At 34.6% G+C, this 25,681-nt stretch overlaps 1 protein-coding gene across 2 annotated transcripts in view; it reads right to left on the reverse strand.

The window, feature by feature from the left end:
- Positions 1 to 1,591: 1,591 nt before the first annotated feature.
- LOC123715811 (mucin-5AC) overlaps positions 1,592 to 25,681 on the reverse strand; it is a 69,505-nt gene continuing 45,415 nt past the window's right edge. The window contains exons 3-19 of one of the 2 annotated variants that reach the window (XM_045671129.1): positions 16,235 to 16,410; positions 9,514 to 15,409; positions 9,312 to 9,440; positions 8,817 to 9,076; positions 8,599 to 8,728; positions 8,264 to 8,410; positions 8,023 to 8,142; positions 7,755 to 7,900; positions 7,401 to 7,508; positions 6,923 to 7,035; positions 5,920 to 6,016; positions 5,606 to 5,669; positions 4,408 to 4,549; positions 3,251 to 3,304; positions 2,976 to 3,060; positions 2,439 to 2,516; positions 1,592 to 1,999 (exon numbers count right to left, since the gene is read on the reverse strand). In XM_045671129.1, the coding sequence (XP_045527085.1) occupies positions 1,967 to 1,999; positions 2,439 to 2,516; positions 2,976 to 3,060; positions 3,251 to 3,304; positions 4,408 to 4,549; positions 5,606 to 5,669; positions 5,920 to 6,016; positions 6,923 to 7,035; positions 7,401 to 7,508; positions 7,755 to 7,900; positions 8,023 to 8,142; positions 8,264 to 8,410; positions 8,599 to 8,728; positions 8,817 to 9,076; positions 9,312 to 9,440; positions 9,514 to 15,409; positions 16,235 to 16,410 (7,778 nt within the window). In that variant the 3' untranslated portion in view covers positions 1,592 to 1,966. Of the gene's footprint in view, positions 2,000 to 2,438; positions 2,517 to 2,975; positions 3,061 to 3,250; positions 3,305 to 4,407; positions 4,550 to 5,605; positions 5,670 to 5,919; positions 6,017 to 6,922; positions 7,036 to 7,400; positions 7,509 to 7,754; positions 7,901 to 8,022; positions 8,143 to 8,263; positions 8,411 to 8,598; positions 8,729 to 8,816; positions 9,077 to 9,311; positions 9,441 to 9,513; positions 15,410 to 16,234; positions 16,411 to 17,682; positions 24,928 to 25,681 lie in introns of those variants that run through there. The other variant, XM_045671128.1, reaches the window with a different exon arrangement.

Genomic DNA, 25,681 nt, shown 5'->3' on the forward strand with positions numbered 1-25,681 from the left:
TTCTGTAAATTTATTTTTGTTGATGTTTGTATGTGATCGGTAGATTCCAAGTATGCTTAGGTTTTGTATTTATATAAGCATGCCAGACGCTCCGAATAAGTCTAGTTCTTGCTCGGAGTGTTCAATGCTATCTTTGACATAAATAACTACACCATCGTTTTGAGTTTGTTTTCTTGTTATATGATGGGCCTGATAGCCCTTTTTGATAGGAAGGGGTTTATCGTGGTGAAGTCTACATTCTGTTAGAATAATTATATCCGGGTTTGTAGATAAAGCAGCTCTAAGTTTAATCTAAGTCATCCGAGTTCTTATAAGACACTTCATATATTTTGGGTAAGAATATATAATATCCCTGTTTTCAGGTTGAAATGAATTTCTTGCTCTTCGGGAGAGAGAGAGAGAGTTCCTAAACAGAGAGTTGAGGAGAAATTAGATGTTTTGTCGAAATCGTGAAAGTACCCATCCATTTCCGAGTTTGGTAAGGCTCAGGAGGTTGTGAGTTGTATTTGAATACGGCTTTTTCCATAAGCGAGGAACCAGCAGGAAGCAAGGTAAGATGACACAGGATAGGGTATGTATTTAGGAATTGGAGATCATGTAATTTACTTTGATTTTTTTGATGTGTTTATGCAATGGTAGTTTTTTAAATTCTAAATTTTGTTCTGCTAGGATAGTAATAGACTTTTCTATATTTGAGCGGCTCAGATTTAAGGCAGAAATCATTGGGCTTGTCCATTTGCTTTTGATGTTTCTCTTCCCACGAGGTAATAATATTTTTCATTTCTTCCCTAAAGTCAGAAATTTCCTCACTGTGTGTTTTTGCAAACCTTTTACGTTTTTGCCTATTCCTTATCTTCCAGAGGTACATTTCTCATCTCAATTGTGTTTTCTTTTGTTGTTGAGCGGTATCTTCTTGTTTATTTTCTAATATCCAAATATGTTAATCTCGTTTTTTTAGCTTCATCTCCAATGCCTCTATCTTTTATTTTGAACTCAACATTTTGTTCTGCCAAAAATGTAATCGACTTTATATTCGAATTGCTCTTACATAGAGCAGAAATCATAGGAAATAACTTATCCATTTGTTTCTATTGGTTCTCTCAAGTAAGTTATGATATTTTTCTTTTCTTCTGTAAAGTCAGAAATTTCTTCGCTGTGACTTTTTTCAAACATTTTACATGTTTACCTAGAGATGACAAAGCTTTGCTCGTCTTGTTTTTGAATGTTAAGCACCTACGATGCACTGTAATCCTAGTACTTGGTATTGCTTTATTTTAAGGTTATTTTGAAAAAACATTCAAGTAAAATGGGTTGGTGGTTTTATAAACGACATACTCTTCTAAGCGAGATCCGAGAGGGAATAACAACTAACATCGTACATATATAATATGTACGATGACACCTATAACATCGTTCAAACTGAAATGAACGATTTGTTTTTTTTTAAAGTAAAGGTAAATAAAATAGACATTTTAAATCAAGAATATATTTAACAAACATTAATAATAAAGAGTTATTAATAAGAAATAAATAATCTTAAACCTAGCAACATAACTAATAAGGATAATTTGTATTTACATAATGATGTATGTTTTGTAAGTAATTTCAAAGTTTGAATAGTGTTCATTTTCAATTATAATAATCACGTTTAATTTGTTTACAATGTCTATGCATTGGCACATTTCGTTGCACAATTTATTTACCTATAACGAAAACTCTTCAAATAAAAGATCATTCTAGATCTCTTCTTCAAAACGTTTTCATTCTTACACCTAACCATGCTTAAATATATTATGGCATTATATTTTGTTTGCAAAAGGTACAATGTTTAATGTGCGTCTAATATTTTGCTAAGAGTATTCCAGAAGATAGTATTTACATTGAATAAATTATTAAATTAGCTTTGGTAGGAAAGTCTCGTTCTACCACTGATGCTTTTTGAAATAATTTACTAGTTTCAAGTTCTTCAAAGGGAATCGAACTCCGATACGTCACTGTTCTGTAAAAAAAATATTAAACAATATTATTTGCGCTGGGGGCAGAGAGGGACTTGTCAATTAGAAGTTTGACCGCACCGACTCAAGAGTATTATTGTTTCGCTGGAAAAGAACTTAGGACCTCTACGTGTTAGCACGTTCATCGCGCCATGGGGGTGACATAAACCATAAATTTTTATTTTAAAAGCTACAACTTCTGCTTATCGTATCATATGGCAGTCTAGATATTTCGATCCCAAATTTATTCAATTTCGTACCTGCAATTGCTTTTATTTCATAAGAGGTTACCTGGAAGAGATCTCTGGATAAGGCCACTTAACAAATTGTTAAATATATATATTTTAAAGAGTGCGACTACACTACTATAATTATCAATTGTCTATTTAAACGCCGGGGTTCCATGTATTAGTAATTAGAAGAGTTACGCGTGCAGTTACCCACAGGGTCAGGTTTATAGAGGTGAACGTGCGGCAGGAGGAAGGTGGAGCCCAGGTCTCTTTCAGCCATCGTGTGTGCTTCCTGGATAGTAAGGAAGGTAGTGCTATAAACATCTAACTACTAGTCTACGGATTTATTAAAAAATTAAGGACAACAAAAGACAAAACGATCAAAAATAATGTAAAATTGTAATAAATGATGTCCCGAGTTTCCATTAATTTGCTTCGAACTCATTCTCGTTATTCATAAATCGGGCTGTACCGTTTTGAGAGTATTTGCCTGTCCCTTTTTATTATATCGTAAACATAATTTGATAGAAAGAGACGAAAGTGTGTACATACTTTTATAGAGAAGATACATATTATAGATGGATTTAGTCTATGTTCCTAGGAAAGTTATTAAAAAATGCTTATAGACTACAAAACACAGGTGCGCTACGGTCATGCTAAGAATAAAAACAGTTTTTATCTACTCTGTTCTTAGAATTGATAGCTAAATCAAATCTACTATAAAATTACGACACAGTAAAACAGATAATACCTGATGTGTCAGTCGTGTCGAAGACGCCGCCCGCCCAGTACTCGCGGGCAATGTCCCGCCCACCGAGCGAGCCTCAGACAGGGTCCTATAATTATTGTAAAAATTCACAAAAAATTCATAATAAACAATAAATATTGAAATAAGCTTTTTCTAGTTCTCTTTTGTAAAAACGAGTTCATCTATTTTATAAATAAATTAGGTTGTTTGATATAAGTATATTTTTGGTTTAAAATACTTAAAAATACATTATTTTAAATGATTTTATTTTAGCTTACAGCTCTCCAAGGCGTCTTTCTGCATCTGTCCATTCAGACATATTGTCCTCTTGACTGAAATGCAAAAGAGTAAATTAAAAATTGGTTAAACAATTATGTAATATGAATTATTTTGGCTGTATTATGGTCGTCCATTATGGTCTGGTATATTGGCAGTTTCGGCACTAATTATTTAATAGTTTATGATGATGGACGGGTCGTATGATGAGAGAAAATAAGCAAAAATGAAACAAAGTAGTACTCATGAAGTGGGAAACGAAAGAGAGACAGATAAGAAGATGAGAGAATTATTTAAAAAAAGATCCATTGTGAACACGAACCACTAGAGAACGTCACGATCGTAAACATTTAGAGGCCTTTGTGAAACCAACAGTACATATATAAATAAGCATTTTCCGATATATAATAATTATAGATAAGCACTAAATATTGTATAACTTTAGTGAAATATGTATTGCACTTAACTTATAGACAATCTATAAGTGCTTATTCATAATGTATATATTTAAGATATATTTCTGATCTTTTTCATATTAATTGTGTAGTGTTAGGCCAGTTGGTTACTTTCGGTTACAGTATTCACACTTTCAATTTATATTTTACTAATGTACACTAGTAATTTATATATTTAGTACATATAGATATCATATTACGTAGTAATTAAATAATAATAAAAGCAGTGTTAGTCTAGTGGGTTCAGCGTGCGCCTGTCATGCCTGAAATCGTAGGTTCGAGCCCGGCTGTGCATCAATGGACTTTCTATTTATGTGTGCATTTAATATTCGATAGAATGGTGAAGGAAACCCAAAAAGTCGACGGCGTGCAAAGGACCTTCTACTTAGATACATAAATCTGAGGCCCAGACCTAAAAAGGTTATATCGCCACTGATTTATTATTTTTTTACAAATAGTGATGAATTTTATCAAGTTTATAATTATCCCTTGTTGTCATCAGCGTTTATAGATGAAAGGACACGAACGGCTACCTGACCTTACTAGATAGTAAGGTTCAAATATGTCTATATCTTTGTTTTATTTAGAGGTAAAGTACTAACATCTTAAAAAAATCGGCGTAAAAGAAGACACATAAGTAAAATTGTACACTGAGCGTATTCGGCGGTGTATAATTTCTATACGACAATACAAATAAAAAATACCTATAAGATTTTCTCAGGGTGTCGAACCTGGAAAGCTGTTCATCGATGTCAGTCTTGTTTATGGATGAGGCGTCGTCTTCCTTGAGTCCATCTTCAGGGCGGACCGTTGTGGACACTTTGAATCCAGCTGATACTAGTGCACCTGGAATATTGATAAAAATCATTTATTTAAATATTCGAATTAATAGTCTGGTTTAAGTTATAGTAATAAAGTATATAATCTCAACCATAAGCGTGTATTCGAACCACGAATTTACACCTGACTATATTTTTATGGGACCGGAGGCAAATGTGGCAAGGCAGGATTCTGGGTGACATTTAAAGATCGTGCACTACCAAAATCTCTAATCGTAGATTTCATTTTGTCTAAGTATGTGATGTTTATATTAAAAACAATAAATATGTATAGATGCTTCGCTATTATTTCGATGATTGACTGTTATTAAAAACATACAAATACAAAACAAACACCAAAGTCACCTCTAACTTATGTCTAATTTAGTTTTTATTCAATCATAGCGAGTATTATAAAGTCAAAAAATTATTGAATTACAGCTAATTAGTTTGGCCGAGTGCTGTTACTAGCGATTTTATTAAATATTGTATATTTTACGAGTTATTTAATAAAAATTAACTGGCGTTCACGAACTTCAGGCATATGTTTGTTTCACTAGTCACTTGAGCGGGCGGAGGGAGCTCTTAAAGTCCTATACGGTCGCACAACTCCAAAAACGTACATTGTTTCTTTCGATATATTGTCATCGTTTCTTGAAGTATTGCGAATGGAAAAATATATAGTGGAGTTGAGTAGTTTATGTATCCCTTTTTGAAATATCGATACACGATTTAAATAACTTCGCTCGATAGAAAAAAATCCAAACATAGCCAATTTTTGACACTTTGAATTCATTTTATGGCGAAAATGTATATAGAACATGATTTTGAAATTTACACGATATATTTTGTCGCAAGCCAAGTAATCCATTTCAGAAAAAAATGATGAAATTACATTAATTTAATGTTTTACATAACTAATTGTTATTACGGGACGGCGCGCCTCAGCGCTCCATCCCGAGACACTCACACAGCATTCGTACTGGGATAGGGCCTTAAGAATAAAAACTTGGCAAAAACATCTCCAAGGCCAACTTAGAGATATTTATTAATTCCTAAAAATCTATTGCATTATAATTATTACCTTGTTTGTTATGTCGGTCCTTATTTGCGCTGTATGACGATTCTAAACTGTGTTTTCGTCTCATCTGAAATACGGAATGTTAAAGTCAAGTACATATCCAAAATTTAAAAATAATTATTTTTATACCTTATAATGTTTTTTCTTAAATTATAGAAATTAAATTCGATTAATCCTCGACAGTTTGTGTTGAATCACCTGAGGTTCAAGTAATAACTGCCGCTTCCTCCAGAGAGGTTAAATTGAACTCAAAACACCAACAGTGTTTTGTTTTCTTAATGATCTAATAAATAAGATTGTAAAGTATTTAAACATACCTCTTCGGTAACGTTAGTAGCGCCAGACTCGAGATAGCTGATCAATTTTGCTTCGGCGCACGCCTCTAAACTTTTCTTCCTCGATAGGTTATCTCGGCTGAAAGAACAAATATATTAAGATATATAAGACACTAAGTAGTAGATAGACATTTTGGTTACAAAGGCTTTAATTTGACACATGCTTATTTAAAGACAAAACAAATGAGTAGATATCTGTGCCTCATTCATACACCTTCACACACAACCCGCCCCCCCACACATGCACTCAGGCACACCCAATAAAATTGTTATATGTGAATGTAGGAAGAGCGAAATCTCCTAACAATGTAGTATTGAAAGTATGGATACTATACACCATGCTTAAACATTTGTTGTAATATTGTTATTTTAATTTATTTGTTTAGATAAATCCCGACCAATAAAAATAAATAGCTGCTCTGGGGGCGCTAAATTAACTGTGATTATATATATATTAATTATTTATTATCAACAGAAAATGTATTCTATTCCATTCCGACATACTTTCTTTCCGACAAATACTTCGGTGTATCGTAAATAACTTTTCTAAACTGAGTTTAAATGGTATTTGGTTTTAACTTTTATATATGTATATATATATATATGTATCTCTCTCTCTTATAATACGACACACCACGCCACAGTTTGACAGGTGACGCCAATGACACTGAACACTTTAAGATTGCCATTTGAAAAATTAGTTTTCCGTAATATGACAAGTTTTAATACTCGGTCTTAACGTGTTAATAAATAGACCAACCAACACGAATGTATATTTCCTAAGATAGGCGTAATTAAGCAAACAAACTCAGCTTTTAAATATTTAGTCCTTGTTCTTTTTATTTTTTTGTGATTTGTTCTCTGTCCAATCTCGAATAACCTTCTCTCAGCGATCAAGTAGGCAAGTACCAGCTCGCATTCAGAAAAGTTATGCTTATGACATAAATATTCATGAATAGAAATGTTTGCTTTTGTAAATGCTTACCTGTCCGAATGTTGATGCAGACGAGCCCGGGGTATGAGGACAGCGGGGGCGGGTGGCGGCGGAGGGGAGTGCGCGGGCGGCTCAGACATCACGCACTTCGATGATCGACCGCGCTGGAAACAACGTTAATATAGACTAAATAATTTCTCCCGCAACTTTTATTTTTTGTGTTTCTTACAACACATACAATTTTAGTTTAAACGGTAATAAAATTTATCCAGTTCTATGTATGTTCCGAATTCCGACTTTTGTCCTATTCGAAATGGACTATACTAATCATTTGACCTTGAGGTAATAATTTTATGTTAAAGATGTAATTCGATTGTGCTAAATTAAAAGCATTTGCAGTTATCCGTTTAACCAATCACAATCAAACGAAATTCGACATCTTTCGTCTTTTGTTTTATTTTATCCCACCCCCCTTACCTTATTGCTTCATATAAACTGTTATTTATAACATATTTATCTCAATCTTTACCTTTGTTGGAACGTAAGGTAATGAAGCATTCTGTACACTACACGTCTCTGCGGTCTCTCTCTCCGCTATCAAAGCCCTTCGATCAGCTCTCTGTTTCGGCATATTACCCTGAAAATATTAAAGCATATTTCATAAAAACTTGAAAGTTAAAATCTTTTCTCTATTTTCAACTGATTGGTCTCTTACACCAACTCCGGAAAATCGATTCGGCGCTTACAATCTATAATTCCATATTGTGTGATTCTAAGAAAAAAAAAATGTTTTGGAAATTACAGATAACTTTTTCGATATATATTATGCTATGCGTTCAGAAGTAGGAAATACGTATGGAGGAGCGATTATTTAGAGACTTACCTGATGTAAGCTCGGCATCCCCTGCATACAACCAATAACGAAGGTCTGCGTGGCTGGACTCCTTGCTGCACAGCATCTCCGGGAGGCAAAAATGGTCACAGCAGTGACAATAAGGAGACCACTTACTGTTACCGTTATTAACACCGCTGGAAAAACATTTAATATTAGATACCTAAAAGTAGCATAAATTGATGAAAAATCTAAGACGGTATCCTCTATATATATATATAGAAGATATATAATAGGCACATGAAAATTGGATACACACCTTTTAAATTGACCTGACAGGTTCTTCCAGCGTACCATTTGAAGCATTCACATATGACAGCGCTCTCTCGATCGAAACAAGTGCCGTGATAATTGCATGTATCACAGCCAACCGCTTCCGCTGAAAAATGCCCATTTTCTTAAAAATCGATTACACACAATAGAGTTTCAGGATGGATTGGATTTTTGAGAAGGAAAAACCTCGCTCTAACTACAAGAAAAAAATAACAAAAACAACTCACATGAACAAATCCTTCCAGGGTACAAAGTATTGACGCTAAGATCAGCAAAACCTTCCAAACAGCTGCAAGTGTAAGTTCCGCGTAAGTTGAAACATTTGGCATGTTCTGAACAGTCATGGAACTGACCGCTAACGCATTCGTCGAAGTCTAGAAAATAAATATCATTGGGAATGTAAGATTTATATGAGTCACAAGTTGGCTTTTGTTATACCTTATTCACAAGTTACTAAGATGACTTAGAGATCCGTTTTGAGGTTATCTAAGTTATCACTGGTGATGTTATTTTATCCTATAAAGAAACATGCGTAAATCTGCCTGCATGCGAGACTACTTACCGCTAACATTCAGCCTGTCGATATGTTCTGCTGCTGCATGAACATCTGTTCCTCCGAGACTGTAGTTGTTGTTTCTTAAATATTTCTCGATTACCTCCTTAAGTCTATACTCGTGAGCATTATCTGAAAGCTAAAATTTAAACACAATACATCGAGTCTATGAAATATTTTGTCTAAAGCAATAAATATGATCGAGACCGGTGAAAATCAGATCATACCTGTACATAGAAGTCATTCGTAACTCCCTGATACATTCCATTCTTGCCTTTTATCTCGACCGGACGGAATCCAGTAATATGGATACCATGGAACACGTCTCTTAAGTCAGATTGCATAACCATTCTATTGATACCTTCATGAGTATCGATAGCTAGCTGATTATATTCCTTTGTTGAGTTATCCGCTAGATTAGGATGGAATCGTAACCGTTTGTTTCCTTGAGATGCAAGGACAAGGCTGACCGAATACGTGTACGTGGCTAAAAGTATTAAGAATTCAGACATAAAAAACCTTATCACTTAAAGCTACGACTGCGACTTATAATCGACGGATAAATTCGGGTTGCGTTAAATAAGTAAGTAAAGTCAACGTAAAATTTAATTTCAAAAATCAAGACGGCTTTTGAAATAAATGTAAATGTACAAGGGAAGTTCACAAATATTTATAAATTGTAAATAGTAGTAATAACATAATTAAAAAAAAGAATTACATACGTTTACATGGTCGGTCAGGGAACATCCTGGCAAAGCCTGGTCTGCATACACACTTCATCAATCCATCAATTCGCTGACACCGCTCATTTCTAGATGCTTTACAATCAGGTTGACATTCTTTTCCAAAGCCTAAAAAATATTTAAATTATTTATTGATTTTACTTTATGGTTCACATAGTTTTATCACAAGTAATTTCCTTACCGGCAGGGTGGCCAATATTTGTGGTTTCCAAGTACGGAGTTCCGGCTAATAATATTTCGCCAAATAGGACTTGTGAAACACCGTTATTGTTCACTTGTTCATTTCTTGTAATACCGTCGTAGTCGCCTGATTCTATATCCGCTTTAACCGGTGGCAATTTCCCTCCATTTTGTGACTTATTCATAACAATAAAGAAATTATCATTTTCTTTTTCTTCTTCAGCTTCGATCTTTTGAATATTTTCAGTTACTCTATCATCTGAATCTCTAATGACAAAATTGTCTTTTTCCTCTGATGACATCGATATGTCATCTAAAGGTACTTTTGTTGTTGTTATCTCCTGAACCAGAGTAGGTTCTACTTTTACAATAGGAATATGTTTGGTCACCGTTTCAATTATAGTGGTCGGTTGCACATGTGTGTAAATCTCAGTAATAACATCGACAACAGTTGATGTATGCGTGTTAGTTAAGATTAACGTTTCAGTAACAGCGCCTTCTGATTTACTTATTAAACTTGTTTTTGTATGCGTTACGGTCAAAGTATGAGTCAAGTTGACGTATCCGACACTAGAAATAAGCTCAGGAAGTTCTGTAAGAGTTTTGGTAAATGTAACAACTGATGTTTTGAACTTAGTTTTAGTCGGAACGATTTCGTCCGATATTTTTATTTCATTTCCAGCATGATGCAATATTTTTGTATCTATGTGCTCATCATTTTTACTTATAGTAAACGTAGATGTTAAAGTGCTCTCGATTATAGACGTCTTTTCAGGAGCATTACCATATACATTAAGTACTTGTGTAGGTTTTATAAAATCTTCTTCTAACAAAGTTTCCGAGCTTTCTATGATATCCACATTATGTATGCTTGGGAGGTTGTTAAACGGAGGTCTTATTTCTTTATTGCTTACATGTATGGTTGGGAATAATATTTCTGGATGAGTTATTGTTCTCGTCGGTGCAATTACATTACTTTTAGATGAAATTTTATATTTATTATCTGCACGCACTGGGTATGGTTTGCGTGTTCTATTTTTTACACCTATAGGTATAATTTTAACTTTATCCGTTAAATTTACTTGGCTTGAATCATGCGATGATTCGTTAAAAATACTCGTGTGATTAGTAAACATTGGATTTGCAGATGATGTTTCTTCTTGAGATTGATCAGTGTTCTTATCTACAACTGATTTATCTAAACTTTCCTCCTTGGATTGATATGAAACATCTTCATACGAATATGAATCTTCAATGGATGTTTCTGCCGAGTTTACGTCAGGAAGTGAAACCGTTGATGATGTAATAATTTCAGGGAAGAGCACTGATGTAGGTGTAAAATCAAATCTGTGAGGAAAGTCTATTGCTGAAGATGTAAGCCAACTAGATGACATCGAAGCAGTGGGGAAAACTAGACCGGAGCCTGATGCCGTTATAAGGGGTGTCTCTGGAATTGAGTTTAAATCGGGTAATCTTGTAGGTAATTCTCTAGGAGGAGGTAATAATAGAGATGATGGTTGATAGCGATTGTAATATGGTCTTTTAGGTTTGTTGACTACTTCTTGTGGTTTGTTACTTGGCCTATAAGTGGATACTTCATCTTTTTGTATTGGCTTCCGCAGAGGGCGCGGAGTACTTAATCTGGGGGGTAATGTTCTTGGAGGAATATTCCTGTATGGCGGTGGTGTTCTTATTGGCAGTGATGGTCTTTGAGTTTGATGAGGTCTTGACTGATGTTTACTTAAACCGTTGTCGGGTGGTGGTGGACTCATTCCCATAATAAGATCCTTATTTTGATGGGGACGTGCGTAATTTGGATTCTGAGGAGGTGGTGATAAATTTATAATATTATCACCGAATGTCTCATTTAGTATGGAACTGGAAGTTGTTATATAAGTAGGTACTGTGGACTTTTCTAATTCTTTAATAAATAACGGTTTCTTGTCCGATATGTGCACAGTTGAAGTTATAATACTTGAACTATTTTTATGGCTGGTATTAACTTGTGAATCAACTCTTTTATTGTTCTGATCTTCTGGGCTAGTTTTAGTAGAAGTATTATTTCTGTACATAGTATTGTCATATTTTTTTTCTCCTGTATTTAATTCATAACTGTCTTCGTACGATGTACTATTATTGTTCTCCATCATTTGGTTAATCTGCCAGTGTGGTTGTTGTAATTGATGATCAAGTGGAATTGAACTGCTGATAGTAAATGGTCTAGGCTTCATATTGTATGTATTAGATTGGCTTATAATTGGGCTCATGCTATTTGATTGATATGTAGTTCTATTGTGTGAGCCGAAAGGTTTTTCCGTTTGGGAACCACTTTGGACGTTATTTATTTTTATTTTACTGTCTGATGTCAGGGGTTTTGTTATAGTAATGTCCTGCGTTGATTTAATATGTTGTTTTTCTTCATTAGATGAAGTAACTACAGGAACTTTCATGGATTCCGAACTTACTTCTCCATCGCTTTCTCCTTCTGTATCAGAATTATCTTTACCATCATAAATTTCTTCAGCATTTTCATAAACAGGTTTAGACGATCCAATTGAACTTATTTTAGATTTATCATCATTAAAGTCCTCTATTATTGGAATGTTATAAACAGGCTGTTCCCCTGCGTTAAATGTTGGTATGTAACTGGGTTTAATGGTAAAGGTTGAAACGGTAGGTTTATCTGATTCTTTCTGTTTTACAAAAGGTCTACCAATATTAAATTTATTGCCAACGGGTGTTAATGTAGCCAAAAAGTCTGATGGAGGTTTGCCAATATTCGTAATTTTCTTACTAATGGTAGGTTTTGTATCTTTATTATAATCATACGTTAAAGGTATAACCTTTGTAGTTGTGACATCCCCTTTAATGTTATTCATGTGTTTAATGCTATCTTCATCCAGTATACTGGAATACCAGCCATGAGAGTTTGTAGGTATGTTTGAAATAATTTTTCCCGGTCTTTTTTGGTCCACAGACTTCTTATCTTCTAGTGTTTCTGGGGAAGACTCTTTTGTATACACTGAATTATGGGAATGTTCATTAATCATTGGGAAATTCGCGTGGCTGTTCTGAGATGGAGGTATGGAAACAATAACATCTTTTTTATCTTGCTCCATAATATTTGTACTTTTTACACTTTGTGAATTCAAAGGCTTATTAAAGTAACTTTGTATAGGTTTATTACTGAGTAAAGATAAACTTGGGTCTGGTTTACCGTGTAAGGCAACAGTATCATATTTTGATGGATCATCTTCAACACGAATAGCAAAATTAGTTCCAATTGGTATATTAGCGTTTATTTCGCCATTATGTTCAGATGTACTTATTGGAACAGTAATGCTTGAACCAATCATGTGAGCGTTTCCACCAGTATTTTTAACTCCTGTTCCAGTATTAAGGGTTACACTGTATGTATTATCCATACCAATATTGGTTACTATTGATTTATTCGAAATGTTTGGTGATGAAACAATAGAAAACGAATTACTTTGTGTGTGATTTTCTGTGTTCGCCTTATTAAATTGATTATTTGTAGCCTGTGATTTGGGTATATGATAAGTATACGTTGAATATTGGCTATTAGTCGGCGCTTGTGAAGCAAAATATACCTCAGATGTAATCTTAGGCGGCAACTGATCTGGTACAGGATGTTGAACATTCAAAAACACCTTCATATCATGAATTGGCTTTGTATGTACAATTGGCCGCTGACTATATGGCTTATTAGTGATAAAAGGTTTTTCTTGGCTAAATTGTTGTTTTGGTGGAGGAGGAGGTACTGCAAGATAATTTTCATATTCCCGATCAATTATTTGCCTTTCATCTTTAGGCTTAGAATTTTTATTTTGCTTATATTTCTCAAAATCACCCTTATAATTATCAGGCTTATAAACAGTAATATGCGGACCTATACGTAAATGCGTTTCTTGCATACTGATTGGAGGGGGAATGTGTTGTAAATTATAACGTTGGTTATTTTTCCTTGTTGATATTCCATTACGTGTTTCATTTGTACCTTCATTAAATCGAATATTCTGATTATTTGATAGATCTAGTGAGGTGACGATACGAGAATCTTTTAAAAATTGATCTTTGCTAGGATTAACACTATGAACATTAGTCATTTGTGGGGCATCAATACTAAAACTTCCAAAATATCCTGGTTCAGGATATGGTAAGGGGTCATCAATGTATTCTCCGGTTTTGTGAGGCTCTGAAGATCCAGCAAATATTAGAGCGGTTGAACTTCCATGGGGTATTAATACATTAGCTACTCTGGAAGGTTGAATGTCGACTAGAAATGGCTTGTCTGCGGACTCTAACGAGTCTGAGTGACTTGAATCTTCATCCGTCGCATCTATTTTTGTACTAACAATTTCTGAGGAACTGGGGCTGCTATCCATTATATGTTTATCATCATAAGGTCTAAATTCAATATGTTGTTTTAATGGTATACTATTGGAAGGTTTAACTACTAGTGGTGTATAATCTAAAAATGCTGGCTTACCGTAATCATTGTTTAACGTGGTACTTTGAATATTTTTATGCTGGTTTATTCTATCTTTAGGGCTCGTTGCAATGCCTTGCGTGGAGTACAGTGGCTTTTCATAGTTCTTATTGGTAGGTAAGCTTTGATGCGCATATACATTCAAAGATGGCTTTCTCTGGGGTGAAATCTTAGGTGGTTCTGGAGGTCTTAAATCAAATGAATCGTCGACATTATTTAGTGTTGTTTTTTTACTTTGAGGAAGTGAAAGTGGATATGGTTCATTAACAGAATATTGCTCGCTATCAGACATAAAACTGTCCAGCGGTGGACGATTTCCTGAACTATGCAATTTGATGCCACTAGCTGCCAATGTCAGGGGTCCACCCACTGCAGGTTTACCGACAATAACGTCAGAGTTTGCTCGTATAATTTCACCTGGGCTTATAGGGATACCACCATTAACGAGTGGACTTTCTTGTACAATTTTCGGTGGAAGTATATGTCCTTTAGAGTGTTTATATTCAAGAGCCCAGGGAAAGTTGGGATGCATCGAAACATTTGAAAAAGACACTTGCGATTCAGATGTTTCCATTTCATCTACAGGGATGTAAATTGGAAAGTTTCCTTGCTTAGTCTCAACACTATCCACACGCTTGTCAGCAGAATATTGAGTAAGCTTTGTAGCAGATTTTGGTGTAGTTGTTGATGTTGTGCTTTGATTATCGTCTTGTCTTTTCATAAAACTACCTGTCATTTTTTCAAAAATAGGAGTTAATTGGGATAAGCCTTTAATTCCAAGCGACCCCAGTTTTATTAGTTCAGCTACAACTTGTTTATTTTTATTAATCTTTTGCGGTTTCTCTGGTTTCACTTTTTCAGAAGTATTGTTACTATTATATGATAATTTATTATTTTTGATTGGCGTTGGTGCTTGCTCGTTAGTTAAGAGGTCACTGGTTTCTATAGGGCTTGTTTCTTTTTCATCAGAATAATCACTTATAACTTCTGTATATTTTTCTACGATCCTGTCTGTAGGAGTAATTTGAGAGTTTATTTCATAGTCGTAAGGTCGATAATTTGTTTTCATATTTAATGTTTCCTTATTTGTTGTTTTAATATCTAGCTTGAGTTTATCTCTTTTTGTAGTTTTTGATCCATGCTTTTCAGTGGTGGATACTGAATCTTTTGCGTTAGTGTATTTCGATTGCAAACTCTCAGTCTTTGTGTGGCTACAGGAGCATGAAGTTGTTGAACATGGCGAGTGACTTACTTCCGACGGCTGTATCAAATCGAACATAACATCATCTTCTTGACTATCAACTCTTTTGTCAATTTTAGGAAGATTTCCCAAATAAATATTGTTTGTAGCTGTTGCATGTATTGTTTTAACATCCATGTACTTGGTCTGAAATTGCAAATACAATATGTCAATAAATAGTTAATTAATTTTAAAGTCATAACGGGGCATTGTTAAAATTATGATAACGAATTAGTAGGGTAGGTTATTGTGTATTTGGGGTTATTGTTTCAATACATAATTTAGGTAATAACGCATGGTAAGGGTGCCAGCACTGGATGTGGTAAAGCCCCAAGAGTTAGGGTACCCTGGGTAATGTAAGTAATCTTACTTTCGTTGGCTTTAGGTCAGCAAGTACTTCAGATGCGTACAGATTGGTCAGTGACTCTGTTGTAACTACAGACACTATAGTTTCAAACGTTGAAATAGCGCTTCTTTTGTTGTGAACTATGGTCGTGAGATATGTGTAAGTTGTCATGCATGTCTTGATTATATAATTGTGCTGCATTAATTGGTGTATTGGTAAGATTGCGCTCATTTGCTGTCGACTAACAACTGTAGCTACTGCTGATGATAATAGTGATTTGTTTTGTTTTTGACCAATGCTGCTTTGTTTTGTTGAAGCAACTGGCAATAATTTTAGCATACGCTGAGAAAAAATAAAATGAAAATAAAAATACGATAACAAGTTATGTGGCTCCAGCAGTTGGTTGGTTGGCCTGGAAATTATACTAGAAAAAATTCTTGCTGTTAAAAATTAATTATGTGACAAACAAAATTTCATATTTGTGTTATTATTGTCAAATTTTAGGGTTTAATTTCATAAAAAAATGTGTCGTTTTACTCATCCACATTGTATACCACTTTTAATAAATATTATATATTGGCATATTTTAAATAATTATTTTCGCTTGTAGCAAAAATAGCAATTACCTGTTCTTGTTTTCCATCGAAATTTTTATCTCTAACCAAAACCTCAACACCGTTGGACATGATCCTTGTAGCAAGATTAAGTTTCCTGACATCTTCCTCTGAACGATGCGGCACGCCTGTGTCCCTTCCTGGTCTCCATGGCGTATTATCGTATACGATAGCATTTGTATTAAACGCTGAAAATATAAATGACGTCATTGGAACGGTGAGAGGTTAGGTTTTGAACTTACCATTATTTAAATACAATAGTTATATACAATATAATATTTTTATTTACTTTTGTATAATTCGTTTAGGAAATATTTTAGGCCGACTAAATTATTTTTTTGTTTAAAACTGAAATTCAGTTTTAAAAGGTACCACAAGAGATGAGACTCCAGCAGAGATTTCGCACACTGCTTTGTCGCCTCGAGTGGTGAAATTACACCGAGTCACTCATTACCAAAATGACCTGAAAATCATCTACTACGACGTTACGCGTCCAGTCTCATCTATCGTAGGGCGAGTATGAGAAAATATTTAAAAGCTTTTTAAGCATCTGAACTAATAAAAACTAAATATGTGGATTTGAAAATAATTTAAAAATTTACCTATCAACATAGCATTCATGCAATAATGAACCAACTATTTAGCTTTGTTTTTCTACTAGCTTTTTTCTGTGCACAACATACATCATGCTCTACTGTTACTGAAGCCTTAAGATTTCTGAACTTTGAACATTACCAAATAAAAGAGACACTCGTCATTACTTAATTTATTAATTTTATCAACTTAGTTGAATAAACCTAAGACTTCATGTATTAAACATTCATACAGGCATACTATGTACATGTTAAAAAAATAACTACAGCTTTTAAAATGTCAATTAAGTATCATCGGTAGTCAATAAAAATAAATTGCAATAAAAAATAATAGTTGGTTTTATAATACTGCAAGCTTTTTTGTCAGCATAAGTAAATAGTTTCTTAAAATAATTAAAATCAATTAACCTGATAAGGAATTACATTTTATAAGCTGCAGTTTAGTTGTTTTATTGTTGACTACATTACAAAACACACAGAAGTCATGACCAAGATTTTTTATGTATTATCAACTATTGAAAAGATCAACTTATATGGGTTTGTAAAGCATAATTAAGAAAAAATACTCACCAAGATTGGTTGAGCGCAGGATGGACGGGCCGTGGTAGGTAGTCAAGTCTTCCTATTGATGTCAGTCAGTGTCAAGTTTTATAGGTCAGTCTTCAGTCATATTTTGTAGTCTATGATCCGAAACGGCAACTTGGAAAAATCCTATCAGACTTCTCAATCAGCCGTTGCTTTGAAATGTTATTTTCTTTGATTACCATTATTTTGAAGACTATTATATAATTACTTGATTGTATTTTTGACATGCCAATGATATTACGTTTTTGATGAGATTATAAAAGGTAAAATGAAACATAAACAAAAATTCAATACAATTTATTAATATTATTTAAGTCGTATTTTGCAATTTACAATTTGAAGCGTTAAGTATGTACGAGTATTAAAAAGTAACTAAAATTATACTTTAAGTACCAAAAGTCATTCTTAGGCTGTGGTTAGACAAACGTTACCTTAGTACAAATTCTGGTAACAAAAAAGAATATTTTTGGTAATTCTTAAGAAACATTTAAATCTAAAGTAAAAAGAGTATTTTTTCTTATACGATGAACTAAAACTATAAGGCACTATTCATAGTTTACTATGATACAATGTAAATAAATAACTACTTCCATTATTATATACCTAACCAATCGTTCGGCTTTCACGAGACGCCATCTACCGAGCTTTGTTTTGTATCACTTACAGAGGCACTTGCTAATTTTACGACATAAGTTGGCGAAGCATCATATTTTATGTGACTACTTAAACTTCCAATTATACTTTCCAAGCTCTGAGTTTCTACTTGAGAGTCCTCTACTGAGCTTAAAAAGTATCTGTCCATATCTGAAATAATAGAGTTTTCCATAGCATTTCCTTGTGAACCGTACAGTTCGCTTACGGTCGGTAGTACCGAAGGTATTATTTTGACGTCTTCAAAATATATCGCTTCACGCTTTCTTACTATTTGGGTTTCATCTGTAACAACTGTCGACAACACGGTGCTAAATTCACCAGGGTGTTTGCCAGATACGTATAGTGTTACAACGCTTGTCAATTTTGGTGGAGAGGGTTTGGCAGATTTTGGTTTGCTCCTTCTGCGTGAGGGGGGTGGGGATGGAGGAGGAATATCCTCTTCGTCATTTTGAACATCGTCAGAAAAGTCTTCGTTGCTATTAAAATCTGAGAGAACATTAGGTTTGGGACTATTGCTAAAGATGTCATTGTTAAAGTGGTTATTTTGAGCATTATTGTTTTGTCCTAAATTATTTGATAATAAGTTTAAGTCGTTTTGAGCTAAGCCTAATAAAGGATTAGCGGTTTGTAAAGCTTGTTGTTGCTGTTGTTGCTGAAGAAGTAATGGAAGAAGTAGCGAGTTGAATTGTTGTGGTGGTGGAGCTAAAACTGTCGGTGTTGTTACTACTGTCTCTGTTATGAATTCAGTAGCTGTAATGACATCCATAGTTGGATTGACTATTGTAGTTAAAATTGGTGTACCTCTAAATGTAATGGACAAAACAGTTTCTCTTGCATCCGTTACTGTTGTTACATATGTCGTAGATCTAGTTTTGTACTCAGTTACTGGTGTTTGTACTATAGGTTGTTGAGGTAATAATCCTTGACCTTGCAGAGCAAGTAGAGGGTTTATTGCTGGTTGTTGGTTTCCTAAGAGTAGTTGAGAAAGTAATAAATTTGCTAATGGTACATTGGTGTTAATTTCTGGGGCTATAGTTTGCACCACAGGTTCTACATTGTAGACTGTACTTGGTAATACGTGGGAAAATGACGTTTTACGACCACGAATTGTTGTAGGTGTAAATATAACAGTAGTTGTTGGTGTTTCATGAAGAACATATTTGGTTAATTTAGTGGCACCATTATCTGATAATTCAGTTGATTCTACTGCAAGTACTAATTGTTGGTTACCTAAAGGCCCGATCGACGTGGACACTTGATTTAGCAAAAGTGTTTCGATACTAGGTTTTGCAGATAAAACATTTTTGTATTCTGTAATTTTTCCATTTACAATTGGTATAGTAACTTCAAAAGGTATTTGATGGGTAACAGTTATTTTACCATCATTTAATATGTTGTCAAATTTATTGTGTCTCTCACCGCTAAAATTTTCGAAGGAACTTCTCTGTCTACTAGACGCTCTGCTTGTTGTTGTTCGAGGTCGAGAATTTCTGCTCGTTGTTCTTCCCGAATTTGATCTTGATGTTGGGGAACTTTTCCCCGATAAACGAGGGGCTTTAGGTCTTGAAGACAAAGTTGTTGTTCTAGATGAAGTTCTTGATTTCCCACCACGTTTGTAAGCTGGACTTGTCGTGGTTGTTGTCCTACTTTCTCCACGCACAATGAATGGTTGTCTTTGTGTGGACTTTGGTGCTGACGCAGTTGTACTTCTCGGGTTGGCTGGTACTCTTGAATTATATCTACTAGATTTAGATTTTGGAGGAGTTGGTGGTTCTGTTTCAGGCTCCGGGTCAGGCTTACGTGTACTTACTGACTTTGTACCGGGTCGTCTAAAGTTGTTATACTTTCTGCTTCCATAATCAACTTGACGTCTTACTCTTCGCTTGAAACCAAAAGGTCTTATAGAAACAACGTTAGATCTTTTAAATGGAGCAGGTGTTGCAACTTTCTGCTCTTTTCGATCTGACGAATCGTAATCGTTATCTTCCTCAAATTCCTCTTCTTCTAGAATTTCGTCACTTTCATCAACTTTTTGTTCATTTTCCCTTATTTCTTCTTCGGGATCTGGTTCTGGTTGCTTAAATAGATTTCTTCTTGGGAACAAAGCGTTAGGCCTTTGTCTGCGTAATGAAAGTAATGGGTTATTCGTGGTTCTAGTAGTCGTTCGTCTTGTTGTAGTTGTAAGTCGACCACGTGTTGGTACAGCTCTTCTTGGGGCAGGAGTTGTTGATCTCGGTATTATAGCTGTACCCGGCTGTCTCGCAATAGGAGGTCGTCTAAATTTTAATAATGGATTATTCGTTGTTTGACGTGTAGGAGTTTCGGTAAATTCATCTAATGATTCTGTTACGTTTTCTTCTTGTTGGGTTGCATACGTTTCACCCTCATTTTGGTCTAATTGTGTGTAAAATACAGAAGAGGATTGCCTACCAGTTCTCGGGCGTGTTGTTGCGGTAGGTCTTATTTTTGGTACTGCTGACCTGCTAGAAAAGTCTAAGTTGTTACGCAAAGAACTCGATCGAAAACCAGTTCTTCTTGCTGATGGCTGGATACTTGCTCTGCCAAATCCTCCAGGCCTTGAGGCTGGTATATTGGCAGATGGATTTACAGATGAACTTGATCGACCAGAGAACCTTTTTCCGGAATTTGATGAACTTACAACAGCTATTGGTTTTCGGTTTCCACCAAAACTACCAGTGGGCCGTACAGATTTCAGAGTTGGTGTAGCAGTTATTGTCGGTGTAAATTCCGGTCTAGTAATTGTTGTAGCACTATTCGGAAGTTGTTGCCGCTTTGGACTAAATGTTGGCCTATTTCTCGAAGCAAACGGAATAATAACAGGTGTAAATGTAGGTTTTTTTGTCGTGAAACTAAGTCGGCCCTTTTTCCTGGAATTAGAATCATCATCATCTTCCTCGCTTAATTGAGCTTGTGTTGTGGTTTCTGGCTCAGTTACAGAACTTTCTATCACATCAGGATTTGAAGTGAGAATATTTGAACTTTCCGTTGTAGATGTGGTAGTTGTTGGTGTTGTCGTTTCGTCTAAAGTCTTATTATCGTTTGTAACAATAGTTGAATCTCCAGATATAACAGCCACCTGGGAAAATATTATTTTCTTCTCTTGGTCAGGAATTGGTTCTTGATTTTCTGGTTTTACTTCAGCAAATAGATTATCAATATAAGTACCTTGTAGAACCGTAGTCGTTGTGGAAGATAAATCAGGTAACTGCGTTGTTTTAATTTCTTCTTTAAGTGGGGTTGGAATTATGTTTTGTAATAATTTTTCCCCGTTATCTTGAACTAAGTTTTTATCAATTCCTCCACTCTGAATTTTTCTACCCAGTTGATTATCTTCGAGTACTTTAGTGCTGTCAACAATGTTTGTGACTGTAGCTAAGCTACTTCTTATTTGTGACGTATTTCCAGAATAGAATGTCGTAAAATATGTATATGTTGTATAGAATGTGGCTTTTCCATCATCATGTTCTAGAGTATCTTCTAGTAGAGATGGCTTAAGAACAACCTCAAGATCATTAGGTGGTAAAACACTTTCAACGTCTATAGGTGACGTATCTATGGGACTAATGGTAGCACTGACTTGAACCGAAGGAGTAACTACATTTGAAACAATTTCTTCGCGACTTGTTATTGTTGTTGATTTATCTTTATAAAGTGTAGTCCAATACGTAAAGGTTGTATAATATGTAATTGGTAAGTTGCTTTCTTCTTCTGGCTCGGATTTTGGGGTTATAGTCTCTGTCACAACATTAGTTATGGTTTCCAATCGGCTTTTTACATTACTTGAGTCTTTTCCAATATACATTGTGGTAAAATATGTAAATGTTGTGTAGCTTGTTTGTAGAAGGAGCGTTGGTGAAGGCATTATTTCATCGATATTGCTTTCAGAGCTAATTTGGTCATCAAGCACGTTATTATTATCTAAATATTTAGTTTCACCTTTAGAAGATGACGATTTTACGTCCGTTACATATGAATTTTCTGATATCAGTGGATTGGAATCTACGCTAAATAACATGTCTACTTCAAGGGGTGTAGATTGTGGGGATATTTCCTTAGGATCAACCTTTGTATTTACCGACACACTACTTTCTGTATATTCATTATTGGTACTTTTATTATCTTCTAGTGCTTTACCTTTTATTTGTTTGCAATTTCTGAAATCAAATTGAGCTCTTGTGCTTTCAGTTGCTAGTTGATTAGTTTTAGTTGGAATCAACTCATCAGGTCCAACATAATTTGTATAAATTTCACTTCTACTACAAACATTTGCATCAGTACCGACATAGATAGTTGTGAAAAATTTATACGTTGTATAGTAAGTTTGCACTGAATCAGGATTTATGCTTTTTAGGGCATCTTCTAATATTGGTGTAGGAGTTTGAGAATTATATTGTTCGCCTGTTTCAACAGATTCAATCACATCTTTATTTTTGACTAAGTCTATTATACTATTTATAGGTATTATTTCTGTAGGTTGTCCGACTCCTACAACATTAGTTGGAGCAATTTCACCTTCGTTAAAAGCATCTAATAATGATGGATCCAATCGTGATAAATCTATTGTAGATGTGATTATATTAGTTACTATAGATTTATGGCTAGCTACACTGGATGTTTGGTCACCAAAAAATGTTGTAAAATACGTATAAGTGGTGTATAAAGTTTTATAAATAAGGTCAATTTCATTATCTGCATCGTTTACTTCTTCCTTTAGTGGCTGTTTTTCAGTTGGGGTATGTTCCGTACTAACTGACACCTCTACGTGACTTTGGCTAGTTGAAACTCGCTCAGTTGTAGCTGTTGATACTTCTGTGTGACTTTCTTTTGATATAATTTCCGATTCATTGAAATCTTCTTGTGTAAGCGGCTCTTCATCTTGGGAAGTTGTAAGTACCTCTTTTTGCATTGGAGTAGTATTAGGCATACTCTCTGTCACTGCGTTTGTTATAATGTCATTATAATCTTCTTGTGTACCTGGTGTCTCTAAATTACTTTGCGTAGTAATAGTTTCAACTTTTACGACGGAGGTGGGTTCAATATTCTCAGCGTCAGTTTTGCACACTACATTAGTCAAGTATCCGACATTACTTTCAACTACAATGTCTGATTTTATAGACGTAGTTGTTTCGGTGCTCTCTAAAGGAATAAAGTACGTTGTTAAATATGTTAATGTCTTGTATTCGGTAGTCATAGTAGATTGTGTTTCAAGACCGTCATTACAGAATACCTGCTCATGCTTGTTGTATCTATTCTCTGTTGTGGTTTCTATTTCTTCGGATTCTTCACTATGACCACTCTCAGTTGTTGTTAATAACTCTGGTTCCATTTCGTGCGTACTTTCACGTTCTTCAGACTCCTCATCCTCACCTGTAGATTCAGTGACTTCCGCTGCTGTATTTTCAGTCTCTTCTTCGGAATTTGTAAATAATTCATTAACGTTTCCTTCTGTAACCACTGATTCTTTTGACTCATCTAATAGTATAGTTGATGGGTTTATAGTATTCAAGGGTTCAGTTGGTCGTGAACTTTGTTCATTTATTGAAATAATTTCTAAATTGTCTGTGTTTTGTGTACTTTCCGTTGTTGTGTAAACTGTCTCTGATGGCTGTATTACATCCAAATTTAAATCGAATCCATTCGAATGTTGAACGCTTACTGAATCGGGAATATTACTATCAGTATCATGGGAAATTTCATCACTTTTGTCACCATCATAGAAAAGTTTTTCATTACTATCTTCATTGTTACTTGGCGTGGCTAACTTAGTTACCATATTTTCTTCATGAGCTTTAAATGTTGAAGTTGCTACGGGAATATCAGCAGATAGGAAAGTAATTTTAGTCGCTAATTTATCTACTGGATTTGCTGATGGAAAGATATTAACTTCATCTGGATTTGACTGGCGGACAGTATCGGTATTTGGTGTAAATACAATAACAGTATCGCCAACTACGGTCGTAAAATCAGCAAAACCTTGATAAGTGAAGGTTTTTTTAGGTTTTGGTTCACTTTTATGTCCGAACAACTTTTTAGGTAATTTTGTTTGAGGCAATGTTTGTTGACCTGATTGACGAGATTCAACATTATCAATATAATAAAATATCGGTGAAAACTCGTTCTTAATCGTAAATGTTGGTAAGTCATAGTTGGGTTTAACTTTAAGTATTTCGGATTCTTTAATCATATCAACCTGTTCATTAGTGTCTTCCGGGGTTTCTATGACAGGGTTGTATGCTTTACTTTGTCGATATTGGCTATTAACATCATCTAATTTATTAGGGACTACGACATATTCTACTTTTTTCTCATTATCAATGGCTGGACCGTCAAGATAGTTATACGCTTCAAATTTTGGAATTTCATTGTAAGCTTGAACCCTACGGCCGGTTGGTTCTTCGTCATCATTAACTTGATTTTCAGGAGCAATGTTCCAAAATTTAAAAGTGTCTTTAGCCGGCTTACTAGCGTAAACTATATCCATTTTACTACTAGGTGCTAAATAATCGGTATTCTTAAGCACAAATTTATCTGGATCTATAATACCTAAATCTTGTTTCACGTTCCAACCATCTAGAGAAGGTACCCTTGTAGGGCTAACTACATAAGGATCATCGTTATACGGCTTACTATATAAAACAAGTGAAGATTTTGTTAGAACTTGTGCATATATACGGCCATTATCTAATGTCGTACCGAGGATTTGTGTAGCAAACTCTGTTGTTACTCCATCTTGAATAAATGTTCGAGCCGTTGACGTTAGAAGACCAATAAGTGGCTTGACACTGTGATACCGACCACTCTTCGAAGCATAGTCATTTCGTTTTTGGTCATTTAAAAGAAGTACTGTCAGGTCTGTAGTCATCCGTCATTGGAAAGGGTGAGGGTGCGTTATTTTACAAAGTCCATTGAGTTCGGAGACCCCGACCGAGGATTAGATTTGAAAGAGAAAGAAAAAACATACAATTAATAATGCAACAAAGAAAGAGTAAAAAAGAATGCTTATAGGAAGCAATAGATAAAATAGTTAGCACTAATTTTTACAACAAATAATGACTATGGTTTTTACACGGTAAAATTCCCCGGTAAAACCATGTTATAAATGCATAAGTAACTAAAAGAGACAAACCAAATAAAGGAAATTACAGCATAATATACTATGTTACAAGCGTTTTTACAAATAAATTCCCAGGAATTGATACACTTTGGTTTTTTAAGATTATTAATTATTATAAACAACTAGTATCAAGATCGTCTGTTTGATCTTATAATTTCACTTGTAAGCTTATAATTGATAAATACATTTGTACCCAGAAACCGGAGTATCAATTGCGAAAATGAAGCAAAAAATAATTGAAGCCAAAAACGCTAAACGCTTTTTTTAATATAAGTAGAAGACTTTATCAGCGCTCAGTGGCTCAACTAAAGGAATACAAAACGCATTTCTTACGTTCGACTAGGAAACTAAAACAAGTGTATGAACATTATCGTTTCGTGTTTAGAACCCTTGCCGGAATTATAATAACATTAAACGTTTTTTGCTAAATATAATCAAATGACAATAGTGTGCAAATACGTTAGACAGTGGAGTTTAAAGAAGTGTATCTAT

The sequence above is a fragment of the Pieris brassicae genome, chromosome 10 (assembly GCF_905147105.1).
Source record: "Pieris brassicae chromosome 10, ilPieBrab1.1, whole genome shotgun sequence".
In the NCBI taxonomy this organism is placed as follows: domain Eukaryota; kingdom Metazoa; phylum Arthropoda; class Insecta; order Lepidoptera; family Pieridae; genus Pieris; species Pieris brassicae.